General features: G+C 45.1%; 2 protein-coding genes across 5 annotated transcripts in view; one reads left to right on the forward strand and one right to left on the reverse strand.

The window, feature by feature from the left end:
* Fancd2 (FA complementation group D2) overlaps positions 1-10,621 on the forward strand; it is a 63,923-nt gene extending 53,302 nt beyond the window's left edge. Inside the window, exons 39-44 of the mRNA XM_090323962.1 lie at positions 552-590; positions 1,341-1,415; positions 2,515-2,589; positions 4,676-4,822; positions 7,973-8,062; positions 10,243-10,621. Of these exons, the coding sequence (XP_090180088.1) occupies positions 552-590; positions 1,341-1,415; positions 2,515-2,589; positions 4,676-4,822; positions 7,973-8,062; positions 10,243-10,308 (492 nt within the window). The 3' untranslated portion in view covers positions 10,309-10,621. The remainder of the gene's footprint in view (positions 1-551; positions 591-1,340; positions 1,416-2,514; positions 2,590-4,675; positions 4,823-7,972; positions 8,063-10,242) is intronic.
* An 834-nt stretch (positions 10,622-11,455) lies between these two features.
* Positions 11,456-15,092, reverse strand: Fancd2os (FANCD2 opposite strand). Of its 4 annotated transcripts, XM_090323769.1 has the most exons (3): positions 14,890-14,973; positions 12,945-13,035; positions 11,458-12,371 (listed from the first exon to the last, which is right to left on the reverse strand). In XM_090323769.1, the coding sequence occupies exon 3, from the start codon at positions 12,361-12,363 to the stop codon at positions 11,827-11,829; it is 537 nt and encodes a 178-aa protein (XP_090179895.1). In that variant the 5' UTR covers positions 12,364-12,371; positions 12,945-13,035; positions 14,890-14,973; the 3' UTR covers positions 11,458-11,826. The 4 variants fall into 4 exon arrangements, with proteins under 4 accessions (XP_090179894.1, XP_090179895.1, XP_090179893.1 ...); XM_090323768.1 differs by lacking the exons at positions 12,945-13,035; positions 14,890-14,973 and adding an exon at positions 15,019-15,092 and having other exon boundaries at positions 11,456-12,371; XM_090323767.1 differs by lacking the exon at positions 12,945-13,035 and having other exon boundaries at positions 14,890-15,012.
* Positions 15,093-15,488: the final 396 nt, after the last annotated feature.

The raw sequence follows: 15,488 nt of genomic DNA on the forward strand, positions 1-15,488 counted from the left end.
TCTTCTCTCCCTCCCTCCCCCCCCCCCCTCCCAGTCCTGGGTCTTGAACTCAAGGGCTGGGCACCGTCCTTGGAGCTTTCTCAAAGCTAATGCTCTACCGCTTGAGCCACGGCAGCACTTCCAGCTTTTTTTGTTTATGTGGTACCAAGGAATGGAACGTAGGGCTCCATACATGCTAGGCAGGCACTCTACCATTAGGCTACGCTCCTAGCCCCTCATTCTCATGTCACACCTATTCTATAACACTTACCATGAGTCATTCTACTTTTTCTCCACTCTGAGTCCTCCAATCAAGGTCCATTCTCATTTCTAGTCGTCCTGAGTGCTTTCACATACTTCATGCTCAACTTTCTTGCATTCTACATTTCTGATCAGACTAGCCCTTCACCTTAGAATGTTATTCTCCTTTCTTTCTCTCTGAAAATTGGAGATTCTTTGATGCATATCATTGACAGGTCTTCTTCATTTTAGGGATTTGTTTGCCTGGTAGGAAGAGGATGAGGTTTGGATGGTCCCACTCAACTTGCATCTCTTGTCTTTTGTTTCCCCAGGTATTTGATAGTCGCCCTGTTTTGCATGTATGTTTGAAGGTAAGAAATTCCTTGGGTCCTGTTCAGTATTTTTCTTTCTGTGACTCATTATGGAGCATGTCTCAGCTAAGATGAATTGCTGAAGACCTTTCCCACATGCTACTCTAGGATCTGTGCTAACAGGTGGTACTTTAGAGAAAATAGCACCTACTCCAGTTGATGACTGCAGAAAGAAGTCTTCTTAAGAGCTTGAAAACTTGTGATCAGAATCTTAGAATTAGGAGGAATGGCTGCAGCACAGCTGAACTTGAACATAGTTATTCTCCCCGCCATATCATACTACTGCTTGGCCATGCCCCCAGCCCTTAAGTTACTTTTCAGATATAGTTTTATTTTGCCAGCCTCCGACTGTAATCTTCCTCTCGTGTGTGTGTGTTTATCCAGCCTTGAAATCAAGGCCTTATACTCTCAGTGGTGTCTTTGCTCATGGAGGATTCTGTATACTTCAGCTATGCCTTTCTTTTTTTTTTTTTTTTTTTTTTTGGCCAGTCCTGGGCTTGAGCTCAGGGCCTGAGCACTGTCCTTGGACTTTCTCAAGGCTAGAGCTCTACCACTTGAGCCTCAGCACCACTTCCGGCTTTTTTGTATGTATGTGGTGCCGAGGAATCGAACCCGGGTCTTCATGCATGCTAGGCAAGCACTTTAACCACTAGGCCAAACTCCCGGCCCAGCTATGCCTTTTTTGTGTGTAAAAATCATTAGCCAGAGATCACCAGTATCTATCTCCCTCTCTCTCACTCTCTCTTTCAGTATGGACGTCTCTTTGTGGAAGCATTTCTGAAACAATGTATGCCTCTTCTAGACTTCAGTTTTAGAAAACACCGGGTAAGTACTTGCCCACACAGAGCAAACGCAGAAAATATGTCTGTGATGATCCCAGGGTTGGGCTGCAGGTAGGAGCAACCTGTTGCCCGCATTCTGGGCCACAGTTCTTTAATACCCTTTTTCCTTGAGCCAGAGCTGCACACGGGAGTGAGCATTCCAAAGCAGACTGGCCACCTCAGACCAGTATCTTCACTCTCGCCTTTCCTCCATCCCTGATGTGCAGGTGGCTGCTCTGATAGATAAGACAGACAGATGATAGATAGATAGATAGATAGATAGATAGATAGATAGATAGATAGATAGATAGATAGATAGAGGCAGGCAGACAGACTGGCAGACTGAGAGGGAGAGACATGAGAGAGAAATCATCATCAGGCCTCTGTTCTGCTGCATTCCCGGTACTCCGTGTACTTCCTAGGTCCGACCTTTCCTTCAGGGGAAAGGGTTGCAGGCAGTGTGATAGAGGGTTGAAATGGACAGGAATACATGTGGCGATATGGGATGGGAAAATATGTGTAGATAAACAAAATAAAACAAGGGTTTGTGTAACTGACACAAACCAATAAAAAGAGCGAGAGAAAATGAGTTTGTATCATGAAACTCTCTAGTGTTATTAAAGTCTTCAGATTTTTTTAAGCCAACTGACATCCAGAGCTACTACAGTAAGGTAAGAATAGAAACATGAGTTCTACTGGTATTTAGAAAATTGGGATTTGCATATACCCATAATACTTACTTTCTCTTAATGAAAGAGGGAAAAAAGATAATTTTATCCTAATTTTCCGATAGGAAAACTCAGGCATGGTAACTATTTAGAACTGCAAATTTAAGACTGAGGCAGAGGAAGATTATGAGTACCCATCTTGCCTCAAAAAAAATCTACAGTCTATGTCTTAATCAAGTTGACACCAAGGTACAGAAAAGGGGGCTTGAAAGGTGGGAGCTGGCCACCACTCTACTTTTTGGTGAAGAGGTCTGTTGACATAGGCTGTAGCCTGCACTCAATCCTCTAAGAAACCCTTGGTTGCAAGGATGTGTTGGCATCTAGAATCAAAGTAGAACACTTCTGTAGAACATTTATGGATTGTGTTGGTTATAGGATGATGTTCTGAGTTTACTAGAAACCTTCCAATTGAACACAAGACTGCTTCATCACCTTTGTGGACATTCCAAGGTAAGAGGGAAGCAGTGTACACCCTGCTACCATAATCTGCAGTTGGTTTTAGGGGGCCTATGGGCTCTACCTACTTCCTTTTTAACCTTTTTTGTGTTGGTATTTGTGTGTGTGTGTGTGTGTGTGTTCACGCCCTCATCAGTCCTAAGGACTGAACTCAGGGCCTGGGTGCTGTTTCTGAGCTTTTGTGCTCAGGGCTGTTGTTCTTCCACTTGAGACACAGTTCCATTTCTGGCTTTTTTGGTGTGTGATAGGAGTTGCATGGACGTTCCTGCCCCAACTGGCTTCATACTATTGCCTTCAGATTTCAGCCTTTTTTTTCCCTCAAGGCTAGCGCTGTACCACTTGAGCCACAACACCACTTCCACTTCCTTGGTATGTGGTACCGAGGAACCGAACCCGGGGCTTCATGCATGCTAGGCAAGCACTCTACCACTAGGCTACGCATTCAGCCTTCTGAGTAGGCAGAATTAGATGTCAACCACCTGCTCTGCTTGCACTTTTTTTTTTTTTTTTTGCTAGTCCTGAGGCTTAAGCTCAGGGCCTGAGTACTGTACTTGGATTTTCTCAAGGCTCGGGCTGTACCATTTGAGCCACACCACCATTTCCAACTTTCTTTTTCCTATGTATGTGGTACAGAGGAATGGAACCCGGGTATTCATGCATGGTAGGCAGGCACTCTTACCACTAGGCCAAACTCTCAGCCCCTCTAAAGCACTTCTTAACTGACGACCTTAGGATGCTGCTGGAAGTGTCTCTGCTATAAAGTACTCTGGGTAGATGAACCATCTCTGTTAAGTGCTAGTTGTTCGAGACAAGAAGTGCTGCAATGCAGCACAGCTTTTCAACTGTATCCTAGTATTGAAGAACTAGATCTGAAACATTAAAGGGCTTGGGGCTGAAGTGCTCTTACATTTGCTTAAACCACTGTCACCTCTAAAGGTACACAGAACCCTAGTTCCATTTTACTGTTAAGCCCTAGAAGTTTGAGTCAATTCCCATAACTCTACCTTATAGTCCCAGCTTTTTCCCTGCTTCTAAGTTTAGAAATTGTACAGTAGAATTTTAAGGAATTTCCAAGTTAATCCTAACTTTTTGTTGTTTAATATTATTTTACTATCTCAATATTTTAGGTAAGTTTGTTGATAATGAGTCAATAAGAAACTATAAAGAGGAGTCGGGCACCAGTGGCTCATACCTGTAATCCTAGCTACTCAGGAGATCTGAGGATCATAGTTCAAAGCCAGCCTGGGCAGGAAAGTCTATTAATCTTCATTTAACCAGAAAACTGGAAGTGGTGCTATGACTCAAAGTGATAGAGTGCTAGCTTTGAATTGGTTAGATCAGGGACAGAGCCAAATCTCAGAGTTCAAGCCTCATGACTCACCAAAAAAGAAGTTATAAAGAGAACCTTAGCAGGTATTAGTATGCTTTGAAGATGGAAGATTTGGGGGAAAGGGCTGAAGTTGGCCTTGTGCTTTTAATGCTAGTCATCTCCACTTAAGCTATGCCTCCAGCCCTGCTTTTTTGCTTCTGCTTTTTGCTGTTTTGAAGGTGGAGTCTAATGAATGTTTCTGCCCACAATCCTCTGAAGCAGCTGGGGTTACAGGTGTGAGCCACTGGTGCCCAGCGAGGCTGATCTTTTTTTTTTTTTTTTAGCTGCCAGATGTTTTGGAATACTCATCCAAACTACTACTGTTGGTGAGCCTGTCTCTGGGCTGTCACAATGGCAGAGGTGTATTTGGACATTTCTTTTTTCGTGGAGCTTGAACTCTGGGCCTGGGAACTGTCCCTGAACTCTTCAGCTCCAGACTACTGCCCTACTCCTGGGCCTCTTCAGCTCCAGACCTTCTGCCTTGAGCCACAGTGCCATTTCCAGTTTTCTAGTGGTTAATTGGGGAGATAAGAGTCTCTTGAAGTTTAGTGCCTGGGCTGGCTTTGGACCGCATTCCTTAGATCTCAGCCTCCTGAGTAGCTAGGATTACAGACGTGAGCCACCACGCCCAGCGAAATTCAGACGTTTCTTTGTGGAAAATGTATTAATGTGTTCTCATAAACTCAAATGATTATATTTATGTCCATTTAGATTCATCAGGACACAAGACTCACCAAACATGTGCCTTTGCTCAAAAAAACACTGGAGCTGTTAGTTTGCAGAGTCAAAGCCATGCTTGTCCTTAATAATTGTAGAGAGGCTTTCTGGCTGGGAAATCTCAAAAATCGGGACTTGCAGGTAAACCTTTGATTCCTAATGGTCATCTTCTACTTTCTTTAAACCCTGTTCTCCCAGTAAAACTCCTTTTAACAGGCCTGCGGGGAGGAGGAGGAGGAGGAGGGACAAATGAATAGGGTGGCTGAGAACGAGTGTGGTAAGATAGTTTATTTGCATGTATGAAAACAGAATAGTTGGGCTGGGAGTTTGGCCTAGTAGTAGAGTGCTTGCCTAGCATGCATGAAGACCTGGGTTCAATTCCTTGGTACCATATACATAGAAAAAACCAGAGACGGTGTTGTGGCTCAAGTGAGAATGCTCTAACTTTGAGAAGAACCCAAGGATAGTGTTCGGGCCCTGAGTTCAAGCCCTGGGACTGGCAAAAAAAGAAAGGAAAAAAAAAAACAGAATAGTGAAACTTGTTCAAATAGCTTTAGAAGCAGAGTGGAGGAAGGGACAATAGTAGTTTAATCGGGATATAATGAATGCATATAAAGAAATGTCAAGGGGCCAGGAGTTTGGCCTAGTGGTAGAGTGCTTGTCTAGGATGTACGAAGCCCCAGGTTCGATTCCTCGGTACCACATACATAGAAAAAAAGCCAAAGTGGTGCTGAGACTCAAATGGTAGAGCTCTAGCCTTGAGAAAGTCCAAGGACAGTGCTCAGGTGCCCTGAGCTCAAGCCCAGGACTGACCAAAAAAAAAAAAAAAAAATGTCAAAGCTGGGTGCCTGTGACTCACCCCTGTAATCCTAGCTACTCAGGAGGCTGAGATCTGAAGATCTTTATCTCCAGTTAAACACCAGAGGACCAGAAGTGGTGCTGTGGTTCAAGATGGTAAGAGTGCTAATGTAGAGTGGAAAAAACTGAAGGTCAGTGCCCAGGCACTAAGTTGAAGCCCCACAACCACCACCACCACCAACAAAAGCAGTGAAACCCCTTCAGTGCTTCAGTGTGTGGTGATGTAAAGATGGGAGGCACTCGGTGTATGTATGGGCTCTGCCTCCCAGGCCACACCTCTCATCCCAGGTAGGGGACGTGGGCAGGTGCAAAGTGCCTCGGGTCCTAGGGAGCCAGACCACAGCCACTGGCTTGGGGGGCTGGGGTCTCTGTCAAGCCCTACTTCAAAGCAGATTTCTAATGACTTTTCCCATTCCTGGGGCTAGAACCCAGGGTCTGGATACTGTCCTTGGGCTTTCTCAAGGCTGGCATTGCTCTACCACTTGAACCACAGCACTATTTCCAGCTTTTTCTCCACATGTGGTACCAAGGAATCTAACCCAGGGCTTCCTGCAGGGAAGGGTAGGCAAGCTCTCTGCCACTACGCTACATTCCCAGCTGATGACTTTTTTTTTTCTTGGATGGTAAAAGTCTGGAGTTCATTGTGTTGACCGGTCAGGGGCTAACTCAGCTTAGGAGTGAGTAGCCCTATACTTACGTTATTGTGTATTGACAAACTTTTGTTTGGTTGTTTCTCCCTAAATAGTATCCCAAAATTGCTATTTTAACTACTAAGCTTTTCTAGTTGCACAGCTGTATGAAATCTTGTGTCACTTATACAACTGCTTTGTAGTTACACCATTTTCATTTAGGCCCCAAGCCCTTTTTATTCATTCATGTAATTTCCGAGGGCAATTGTTTTTTTTTTACTGAGATGAGGTTTTAAACTCGGCCTTAAGTTTTTGGGGCTTGATTCCTTGGGACTCTACCACTTGAGCCACGAGGCTCCTGGCTCCCTCTCATCTCACAGAGCCTCATGCTCTCAAGGTTTTCTTGCTCATGAATGGTGGCTCTGTTACTTTTTGCTGATTTAGAAGTTGAGCGTTTCAGACTTCCCTGCCTGGACTGGACTCAAACTGTGGTCCTATAGACTGTAGCCTCCTGAGTAGCTAGGATTACAGGTGTGATCCACCAGTGGCCAACAGTATCTGAGTTTTATAACCAAATACAAGGCCTTGAACTTGTACTTTTTTTTTTTTGCTCATGGGGCTGAACTCTGGGCCTGGGCGCTGTCCCTGTGTTCTTCAGGTCAAGTTCATCGCCCTACTCCTGAGCCACAGTGTCACTTCCAGTTTTCTAGAGATTAATTGGCGGTAAGAGTCTCAAGGACTTTAGTGCCTGAGCTGGCTTTGAACTGTGATCTTCAGATCTCAGCCTCCTGAGTAGCTAGGATTACAGGCATGAGCCATTGCGCCTGGTTTTGACTTGGCTTTTCTTATTCAAGGCTGGTGCTCTACCACTTGAGCCACATTGCTACTTATGGATTTTTGCTCATTAATTGGAGATGAGTCTCTTGATTTCTCTGCTTTGAACCACATGCCTCAGTTCTTAGACTAGGATTTAGATCTGAGTAGCTGGGATTACAGGCATAAGTAGAGCAAAGTTTTAACATTTTATATGTGGAAAACATACTCCACAGAGAATATTTCCTTTCTTTACATCAACCTTATAGAACCTTATAATGTAGAATTGTATTGTTTCCTTGAGAAAGTTGACATTTAGAATGTAACTCATGTAGGTCACTTAGTAACGAATGGAGCCAGTATTTCAGTCCGGACAGTCCTGATTCAGAATTGATGTTAAGCAACTGCATTACACTGCTCTTTAGCCTCTACTTAGCCATTTGGCTATGATGGTGCCAGTGTGTCTTAAGATATTAGGAAGGGTCGGGAGTGTGGCCTAGTGGTAGAGTGCTTGCCTAGCTTACACAAAGACCCTGGTTCAATTCCTTGATACCACATACACAGAAAAAGCTAGAAGTGATGCTGTGGTTCAAATGGTAGAACGCTGGCCTTGAGAAAACCCAGGGACAGTGCTTAGGCCATGAGTTCAAGCACCAGGACTGGTTAAAAAAAAATTAGGAAAGTTCTAGGTCTATATTCAGTGTTAACTAAAATTCTCCAGACCAGTGTGGCCTCTAGTGTGGTATTAGAATAAGTACAGAGACATGAATGGCTCTTTTGTAGAAATTCATATTATATGAACATCACAGACTGGGATTGAGTGTGACAGGATGAACCATTAATTGATGTCCTCAATTTGAACATCTAGAATATCTTCCTTGTATTGCCTGTAAACTCACTACCACAGCTTTCCTTCCCTCTGCCTCTCTCTGCCAAATGTACATATGTGATCTTTACAACTCGCTATTTGCGTTAATCCTTCCACATTTAGGGTGAAGAGATTTTGTCCCAGAATTCCCAGAGAATCTTAACAGTGGAATGTGAAGATGGCAGGACAGTGGATGTCACCCAGAGCATGGAGGTTTGTTTGGAAGGGCATTAAGCTTTGATTGATTGGTGGAGGGTGCCCGATGTAACCCTGCTCAAGTACTTCTATGTCCATCTCCACCGGTCCATATCAGCAATAAATGTTAGGGTCTATCATGCAATCTATTATAAAATAGGTATGTAAATCATTATACAGTCTTGTGATCACTCAGGATAACTCAAGCTTTGGCATATATTACAGAGTTGAAAATTCTCTTCCAAAGAGGTGGAAGCTGGGTGCTGATTACTCATGCCTGTAATCCTAGCTTCTCAGGAGGCATAGATCTGAGGATTTCAGTTCAAAGCCAACCTGGGCAAGAAAGTCCTTGGGACTCATGCATCCAATTAACCACCAGAAAATCAAAAGCGGAGTTGTGCCTCAAAGTGGAACACTAGCCTTGAGCAAAGAGCTCAGCGACAGCACCCTGGCCCAGCGTTGAAGCCCACAACTGCCTGAGAGAGAGAGAGAGAAGCGGGGGAAGATGGAGCTCAGGACTACAAAAGTGGGGGAGCTGGAAAGGTAGCTTAGTGGTCAAGTGCTTGAAGCTCTAGATTTGATTCCTTAGTACCACATAAATAGAAAAAACTGGAAGTGGTGCTGTGGCTCAAGTGATAGAGGACTAGCCTTGAGCAAAAGAAACTCATGGACAGTGCCCAGGCCCTGAGTTCAAGCCCCAGAATTGGAAGGGAGAGAGGGAGAAGGGATGAGGGAGAGAAAAAAGACAAATCTGAATAAAAATGTTTATATATTTTTGTGATAATTCAGGTGGGATCTGCATATTGAGAAGTTGAGATAAAAAAAAACCTTGGCTTCGATGTCCAAAGAGTACCTCACGAAGCTCAAAACTCCGTACTGCCTCCCTCCCCCAATAAAAAACTATGCCTGTTCTAGGGATTTAGTTCAATGATAAGAGTACTTACATAGTGTGCATGTCCCTGGGTTTAACAGCAGTTATTACAAGAAAATAAAAAATAAGGGCTAAGGATGTAGGTTGGTGGTAAAGAACGTGCCATGCCTAGCATGTGAGACCCATATAAATACACGAAACCCAAAAAACTAAACTTCAGTCAAATTTGGTTCATTTGCAGTGTGGTACATAATCAGTGCTATAGGCCCTCTGTGGTCTTGAGTTACAGTTCAAGAAAAATGAGGTAGCTAAGCCTATAATCCCAGCATTCAAGAGGTTGTGGCAGGAAAATCGCCAACCTGAAGCCAGGCATAGTGGCTCACGCCTGTAATCCTAGCTACTTAGGGATGTCGTTCAAAGCCAACCCCAGGCACCAAAAAGTCCGTGAGACTCTTATCTCCATTTAACCACCAGAAAACTGGAAGTAGTGCTGTGGCTCAAGAGGTAGGATGGTAGCGGTAGCCTTTGAGCTGAAGAGCTCAGGGAAAATGCCAAGGCCCAGAGTTCAAGTCCCATGACCAATCCCCCACTCCCATCCACCCAAAAAAATCAACCTGAGTAACCTATCAAGTCTGTTACAGGAGCTGGGGTGTTGGGTGGGATTCAGGTGGAGGAATGCCTAGCAAGTAAGAGGCCAGGTTCAGATTAAGTACCACCATCCCTTCAACAACAAATAAATGATTTTTCCCCCTTTTTGCCATTTGTTAGGCTTAAACTCAGGGTCTAGGTGCTGTCCTTGAGCTCTTCATTTGCTCAAAGCTAGCACTCTACCACTTGAGCCACAGCTATACTTTTTTTTTTTTTGGTGGGTCATGGGGCTTAAACTCAGCCTAGGCGCTATCCCTGAGCTCTTTAGCTTAAGGCTGCTGATCAACCCTGAGCCAAGCCCCACTTCCCGTTTTCTAGAGGTTAATAGGAGATAAGAGTCTCAGGTCCTTTTGTGCCTGGGCTAGCTTTGAACCTTGATCCTTAGATCTCACCCTCCTGAGTAGCTAGGATGACAGGTGTGAGCCACCACACCCGGCTAGCTTTTTTGGTAATTTATTGGAGATGAATGTCATGGACTTTCCAGCCTAGCCTGGCTTTGAACTGCAGTCTTCACATCTCAGCCTCCTGAGTAGCTAGAATTACAGGCATAATCCACTACTCAGCTATCATTGGTTTTAACAATGAAAACAGAATAGTTACGTATCTGTGAGAGCTGTGTTGGAACTTTGCAGTCACCCAGAGAAGTCACCTAAAATCCTTGCATGTCCTTTTCCTTTAGGACGAAGAAGCTGAAGCAAGTGATGAAGAGGAGCGGGGTGATGAGAGCGGGGACACCTCTGATTAGGCGTGGAAAGAATGCCCTTCTGCATCTCAGCTCTTGGAAATCTGTTGTCTTTCCAATGGAAGCATCTTGTTCTGTCCTTCAAGAGGATGTTTTATTTATTTTCTTAACTTGTGGGTTTCATGGTTTGTCTAACTCCATCCAAGTTCTTGCCCAGGACTGTAAGTGCAAGGTCACTGTAGGTTTGAATAAACAATGGCAGTATTCTGCAGATTAAAACTCTCTGGGTTTTGGGCTTTGGGGGTTAGTGTTGAAACCGGTTTATTCTAGAATTTAGGCTTATAACGGCTTTACAAATAAATGTCTTTCTAGCTTTTGCCTTAGCTACCTCATTTCTGTTTCTAGGCTTCCCTCCATGTTCAAGGATTGGATAGAATTGACTTAAAAGGTTGTTCAGGGCCAGGAGTTTGGCCTAGTGGTAAAAATGCTTGCCTAGCATGAATGAAGACCTGGTTCGATTCATTGGTACTATATACGTAGAATAAGCCTGAAGTGGTGCTGTGGCTCAAGTGGTAGAGCCCTAGGCTTTGAGAAAGCCCAAGGACAATGCTCAGACCCTGAGTCCAAGCCCCAGGACTGGCAAAAAAAAAAAAATTGTTCAGAAAGACAAATGAACTGACACTAATACCAACACTCAGGTTCCCTACTCTTTAGGACCATTTTCATTTCTGGTGAGATGATGATTTTTTTGTGACCTAAGTGACTTGTCAGTCCCCAAATTAAAAAGGATTTTGACTGCTGTATCGTCATTGTTGTCAGAAAGTGAAAAAAATACATCAAACTTTTGCTGTGACTCTACATATAAATTGTTTTCACATGATTTAAAAATGCATCTGTATTTAGTTATAAGTTATATCCTTATAACTGGTTTGAACTCAGGGCCTGGGCACTGACCCTGAGCTTTATTGCTCAAGGCTAGTGTTCTACTACTGGAGCCACAGCTCCACTTTCAGCTTTTTTGTATTGAGAGAAGAGTTCCATGGACTTTTCCTGCCTTGGCTGGCTTCAGATTGCTATTCTCAGAGGATCTTGACCACCTGGGTACCTAGGATTACAGGAGTGAGCCACCAGCATCTGGCATGAACCATCTTGTGCTTGGGTTCCCAAAGACTTCTGAACCCTTTTGTCATCTGGCAAATAAAAATCTATGCATCTCTTTTCTTGATATCCCCTGTCTCCTAGCTCATTTTCCTTGGGTTTGAAGTAAGGTCACACTAGGCTTATTGGCTTATATGTTTTTAATTGTTCTTTGTCACATGTACATATCAGTGCTAGCTTGACTCTTTTTAAATGGTGGTTTGACTTTCCAGTAGGAATGTCCTCCCTTGCTCTGAATCACTGGCCCTGTTTTTGGAGAACAAAGGAGGAAAGGGGCTCCTTAGTTGTTCACTGCTTGGCAGAAAAGCAAAGTGTCTGGGGCAATATCACCATTTCATCTACCAGGACAGGTTTTTGTTTTTGTAAGCTTCAGGCACACGCCAGAGGGCATGGTGTAAACAACTGCCGATGGGATGGCGCCCTTTACTTGGAGTGTTGCAAAGCAAAGGTGCACTTCTTGTAGGTTGCATACAGCAAGAGGATAGAGCGCAGCATCTGTTTGCACATGGTCACTGTCATCTGGATCTGAGGCTCCTTGAGGCCAGTGGGCCACTGGTGCTCCCTGCTGATGATTTTGCAGAAGGCTGACTTGTCTGAGACCCTGAAGGTCCCCGTCCACTTGGGGGGCTGAGCCGTGATGACCCTGCCAAAGACAGAATCCACTCCACTGAGGCGGACGGGCTGAGGCTTCCTCACCAGGCCTTTCTTGCTGTTGATGATTCGGAGCTGTGACGTGTGGCAGGGCAACTTGGGACTGACTCCAGCTTCCAGGAATGGGGTGTCTAGCACTAGAGTGACCTCTTGAAAGCACAGCTGCACTTCCAGGTCAGAAGGGGTGTGCGCAAAGCAGGGGGAGGACTTAAAAGGGTGCTTGGAGGAAGGGGTGGGTGTCGTGTGCCTCAGCCATTGGAAGCTCTCGTCCAGTGGGGTCCATGGTGACCACAGCTGGTATCCTGCCATTGACAGTCCTAAAGGAGAGGAATCAAACATGGAATTTCCCTGCCGTGCTCTGGGTTGGGGGTATGGCTATAAAAATGTATCCCCTGTCTCATGAATGACACAGACTTACTTTGTGGTTCCTACTGAACAGATTCCAGGAGGTGCTACAGGATTAGTGGGGTATGGTAAACACCAGATAGATAATAAAGCCTTCTCACAAGCCTGAGGGAGGTTCTAAACCCGTTGTACAAATGAGGAAAGAAATGTATCCAAAATGGGATGTCCAGTCCACCCTTGGGATCTATGCTATATTGGGACCTGCTAGTAACAGACCTGACGTCTTGGGAGGCAGGGACTGCTGGGACTCTGACGAGACTCACCAATTAGAGATTAGAAGGAACTCAGTCCATGTGCCTCTCACTCTGTGCCCCTCACATCAGTGGTTCTATGTCTGTCTTTTGGACTGCCAGCTTGCACATCATTTGGTAATTTAGTACAAATGCAAATTCTTGGGTTCTATTTCAGATCTACAAAATCAGGAAGGAAGGCTGAGCCCAGATATCTCTGTACATAGCCCTCCAGGGGAGTCTGCTTTACCTTACCTTTGCAGGAAGGTGCAACTCTAGCTTTTAAGCAACTCTGGCTTATTCATTTTGAAGACAGTCCCCTGTTGGCTCTGAAAGTCTGTGTTTTCTAATAGAAGACAGTAGCTCTTAAGAGTCCTGCACAACTTATTTTGTTCTACCTTAGAGGCATTAAGGAGCCTAGGAGGGGATGTTTACAAAGGCCAATCTTTAAAATGCACTGAGTATCCTCCTCCCTCAGATAAGGGTTTGGTTTGGTTTGGTTCCTGCTTGAACTCAGGGCCTGGGAACTGTTCCTGAACTCTGTGGCTCAGTGCTAGCCATCTACCTATCACTTGAGCTCTACTTCCAGCTTTGTTTTGGGTGTTTAATTGGAGATGAGAGTCCCACAGATTTTCTTTCCCTGGCTTACTTGGAACCAAGATTCTCAGATCTCAGACTCCTGACTAGTTAGGATTAACATGCATAAGCCACCAGTACTAGGCCTGTTTTGAAATCTATGAGAAACCCAAGAGTTAGTACTTGGGGTCTCTCCCTGCCTCCCTCTCCCACAAATGTAGTGGGCCTGAGCTTGCTCTGCCAGAACTCAACCAATTTAAGTCACACCTCCAACCCTTTAGTTTTCAGATAGTGCCTCAGGCTGGCATCCTAGACTGTGATCCTCATCCTTTATACCACCTATGAAACTGGGATGAAACTTTTTTTTTGTTGAGATAGAGGGGTCTTGAAAACTTTTTGCTCAGACTAGCTTTGAACCATGACCCACCTGAACTCAGCCTCCCTCTCTAGCAGCTAGGATTACTGGTGTGAGCCCTGCTTTTTTTTCTTGCTTGCTTTCTTTGAAGAAGGTGGTCTGGGATATTGCTAACTCAAATGTATTCAAGTAGAACTTGGATTCCCATCATTCTACTTCCAAACTCTCAGTATGTAAGGGTTTTACTAAATTCAGGTGCTAATTCTTTGAGCACCTACCCACACTGTTATGTGAAGACACATAAGCAGTCTCTTTTTTCCAGCCAACTATATTCCTCTATGCCTCCGCACTTCTCCCATATAAGGCAACAACAGCAGATATGATCCCATCTCATCCAGTGATTTGTCACTGTTAAAAACTTGGCACTTCCATGATTGTGAGACAGTGAAGTTTATTTTTAAAACAGAACTGTTGGTGACATTTCAAAATAACTAGAAGTGGTACCTAGTATACCTAGAAGTAATTAGTAGGAAGATTTGTGGCAAGACATGGTGGCTCACGGCTATAATCCTAGCTACTCAGGAGTTTGGAGGATCACGGTTCAAAGCAAGCCTGGGCATGAAAATTCATGAGACTCATCTCCAATCAACCACCAGAAAGTGCCGCCAGAAGTGGCACTGGGACTCTAGTGGTAAAGTGCTAGCCTTGACCTAAAGAACTCTGGGATAGCACCCAGGCCCAGAGTTCAAGCCCTACAACCAAAAAAAAAAAAAAAAAAAAAACGGCTTTTTCCACCTCCAGCATGTTTCACATAGACTGTGCACTTGCCTTGGAAATCCATGTTCCAGTATGTGTTATCTGTGCAGCTTTACAGCAAGGACCTGAGTTATCTGTTCCAGGTAGCCTGTGAGAGGCTCTGGTGGTTGCCCTCTTGACTTTAGCATATGTCTTAAGATGAGGCTTTAGTATCCCACCATGGCAAGGTGGAGCGAAGGATAGTGACTCCTATAAACTCATGTCCAAAAAATATAATCACAATATCCTTTTCTTGACCCCTCTGTGCTAAGAGGGAGAAGTGAAGAGAGGGCTGGGATGTCCTGCCCAAAACACACATGGATGGCATGGGATGGTTTCTCCCTCCCCCAGGAATGGCGGAGCCCAGAGGGTCTGTTTAAACTTCTGTCTGTGAGGAGGACTGGTTTTACCTCCCACCCTCACCCTAAAAAAGGCTCCTCCTCCTCCTTAGCTCCCCCTCCCCCATTTCCCCACCTGGGAAAGAGGAAGGCAGCACCAAAGTGCAGCTGAGGTCCTCGTTAATGATACACAGATCCTGAGGGCCTGGAGTGCGGTGGGGGGCCGGGCCCAGGCCCACCATCACCATCCCGGCCAGAGGCTCACCTGCTGAACACCGCGCGGGCCACACGCTCCAGAGTGGTGGCCTCATCTTCTCCCCACTGGTGCCTGGCAACGCCTTTGTGATTCAGCACCGCGGGGGGGGGGGGGCGGGCTGGGGAGGGATGATGCAAGCAAGGGCGGAGTGGGACCACTCAGGACCACCCGAAGGGGAAGCCATCCCCCTGCTCTCCTTGCCCCTCAGATCCAGCGGTGGAGCCCTGGTTCGAACCCCACCTACTCCGATCATCCCATCTCATCCCAGAAGACCAAACGCCCAGCTTCCCACCTGGCCACAGGTAGACAAACGAGTCTGTGTTTTGTGTACCTTTGTTCCTGGTGATCCAGAGTCCTGAAGACTTGCTGCTGTTAGTATGTATGATTCATGTCCCTTTCTGACTGAAAACCTTTGTTTTCTCTTAAACCTCAAAAAGGTACTTTTATCCTGTTTTACAATGCTTTCACCTTATCAAAAA

The sequence above is a fragment of the Megascapheus bottae genome, chromosome 33, assembly GCF_031878675.1.
Source record: "Megascapheus bottae isolate mThoBot1 chromosome 33, mThoBot2.hap1, whole genome shotgun sequence".
NCBI lineage: Eukaryota > Metazoa > Chordata > Mammalia > Rodentia > Geomyidae > Megascapheus > Megascapheus bottae.

What these genes read in the sequence shown, in the direction of transcription:
- Fancd2os (XM_090323767.1), bottom strand. Translation starts at nt 15,001, where the DNA reads ATGGTGATGGTGGGCCTGGGCCCGGCCCCCCACCGCACTCCAGGCCCT. An exon ending in GCTGCCTTCCTCTTTCCCAG is followed by an intron (nt 12,372 to 14,889) that starts GTGGGGAAATGG and finishes CCTCTCCTTTAG; the next exon opens with GACTGTCAATGGCAGGATAC.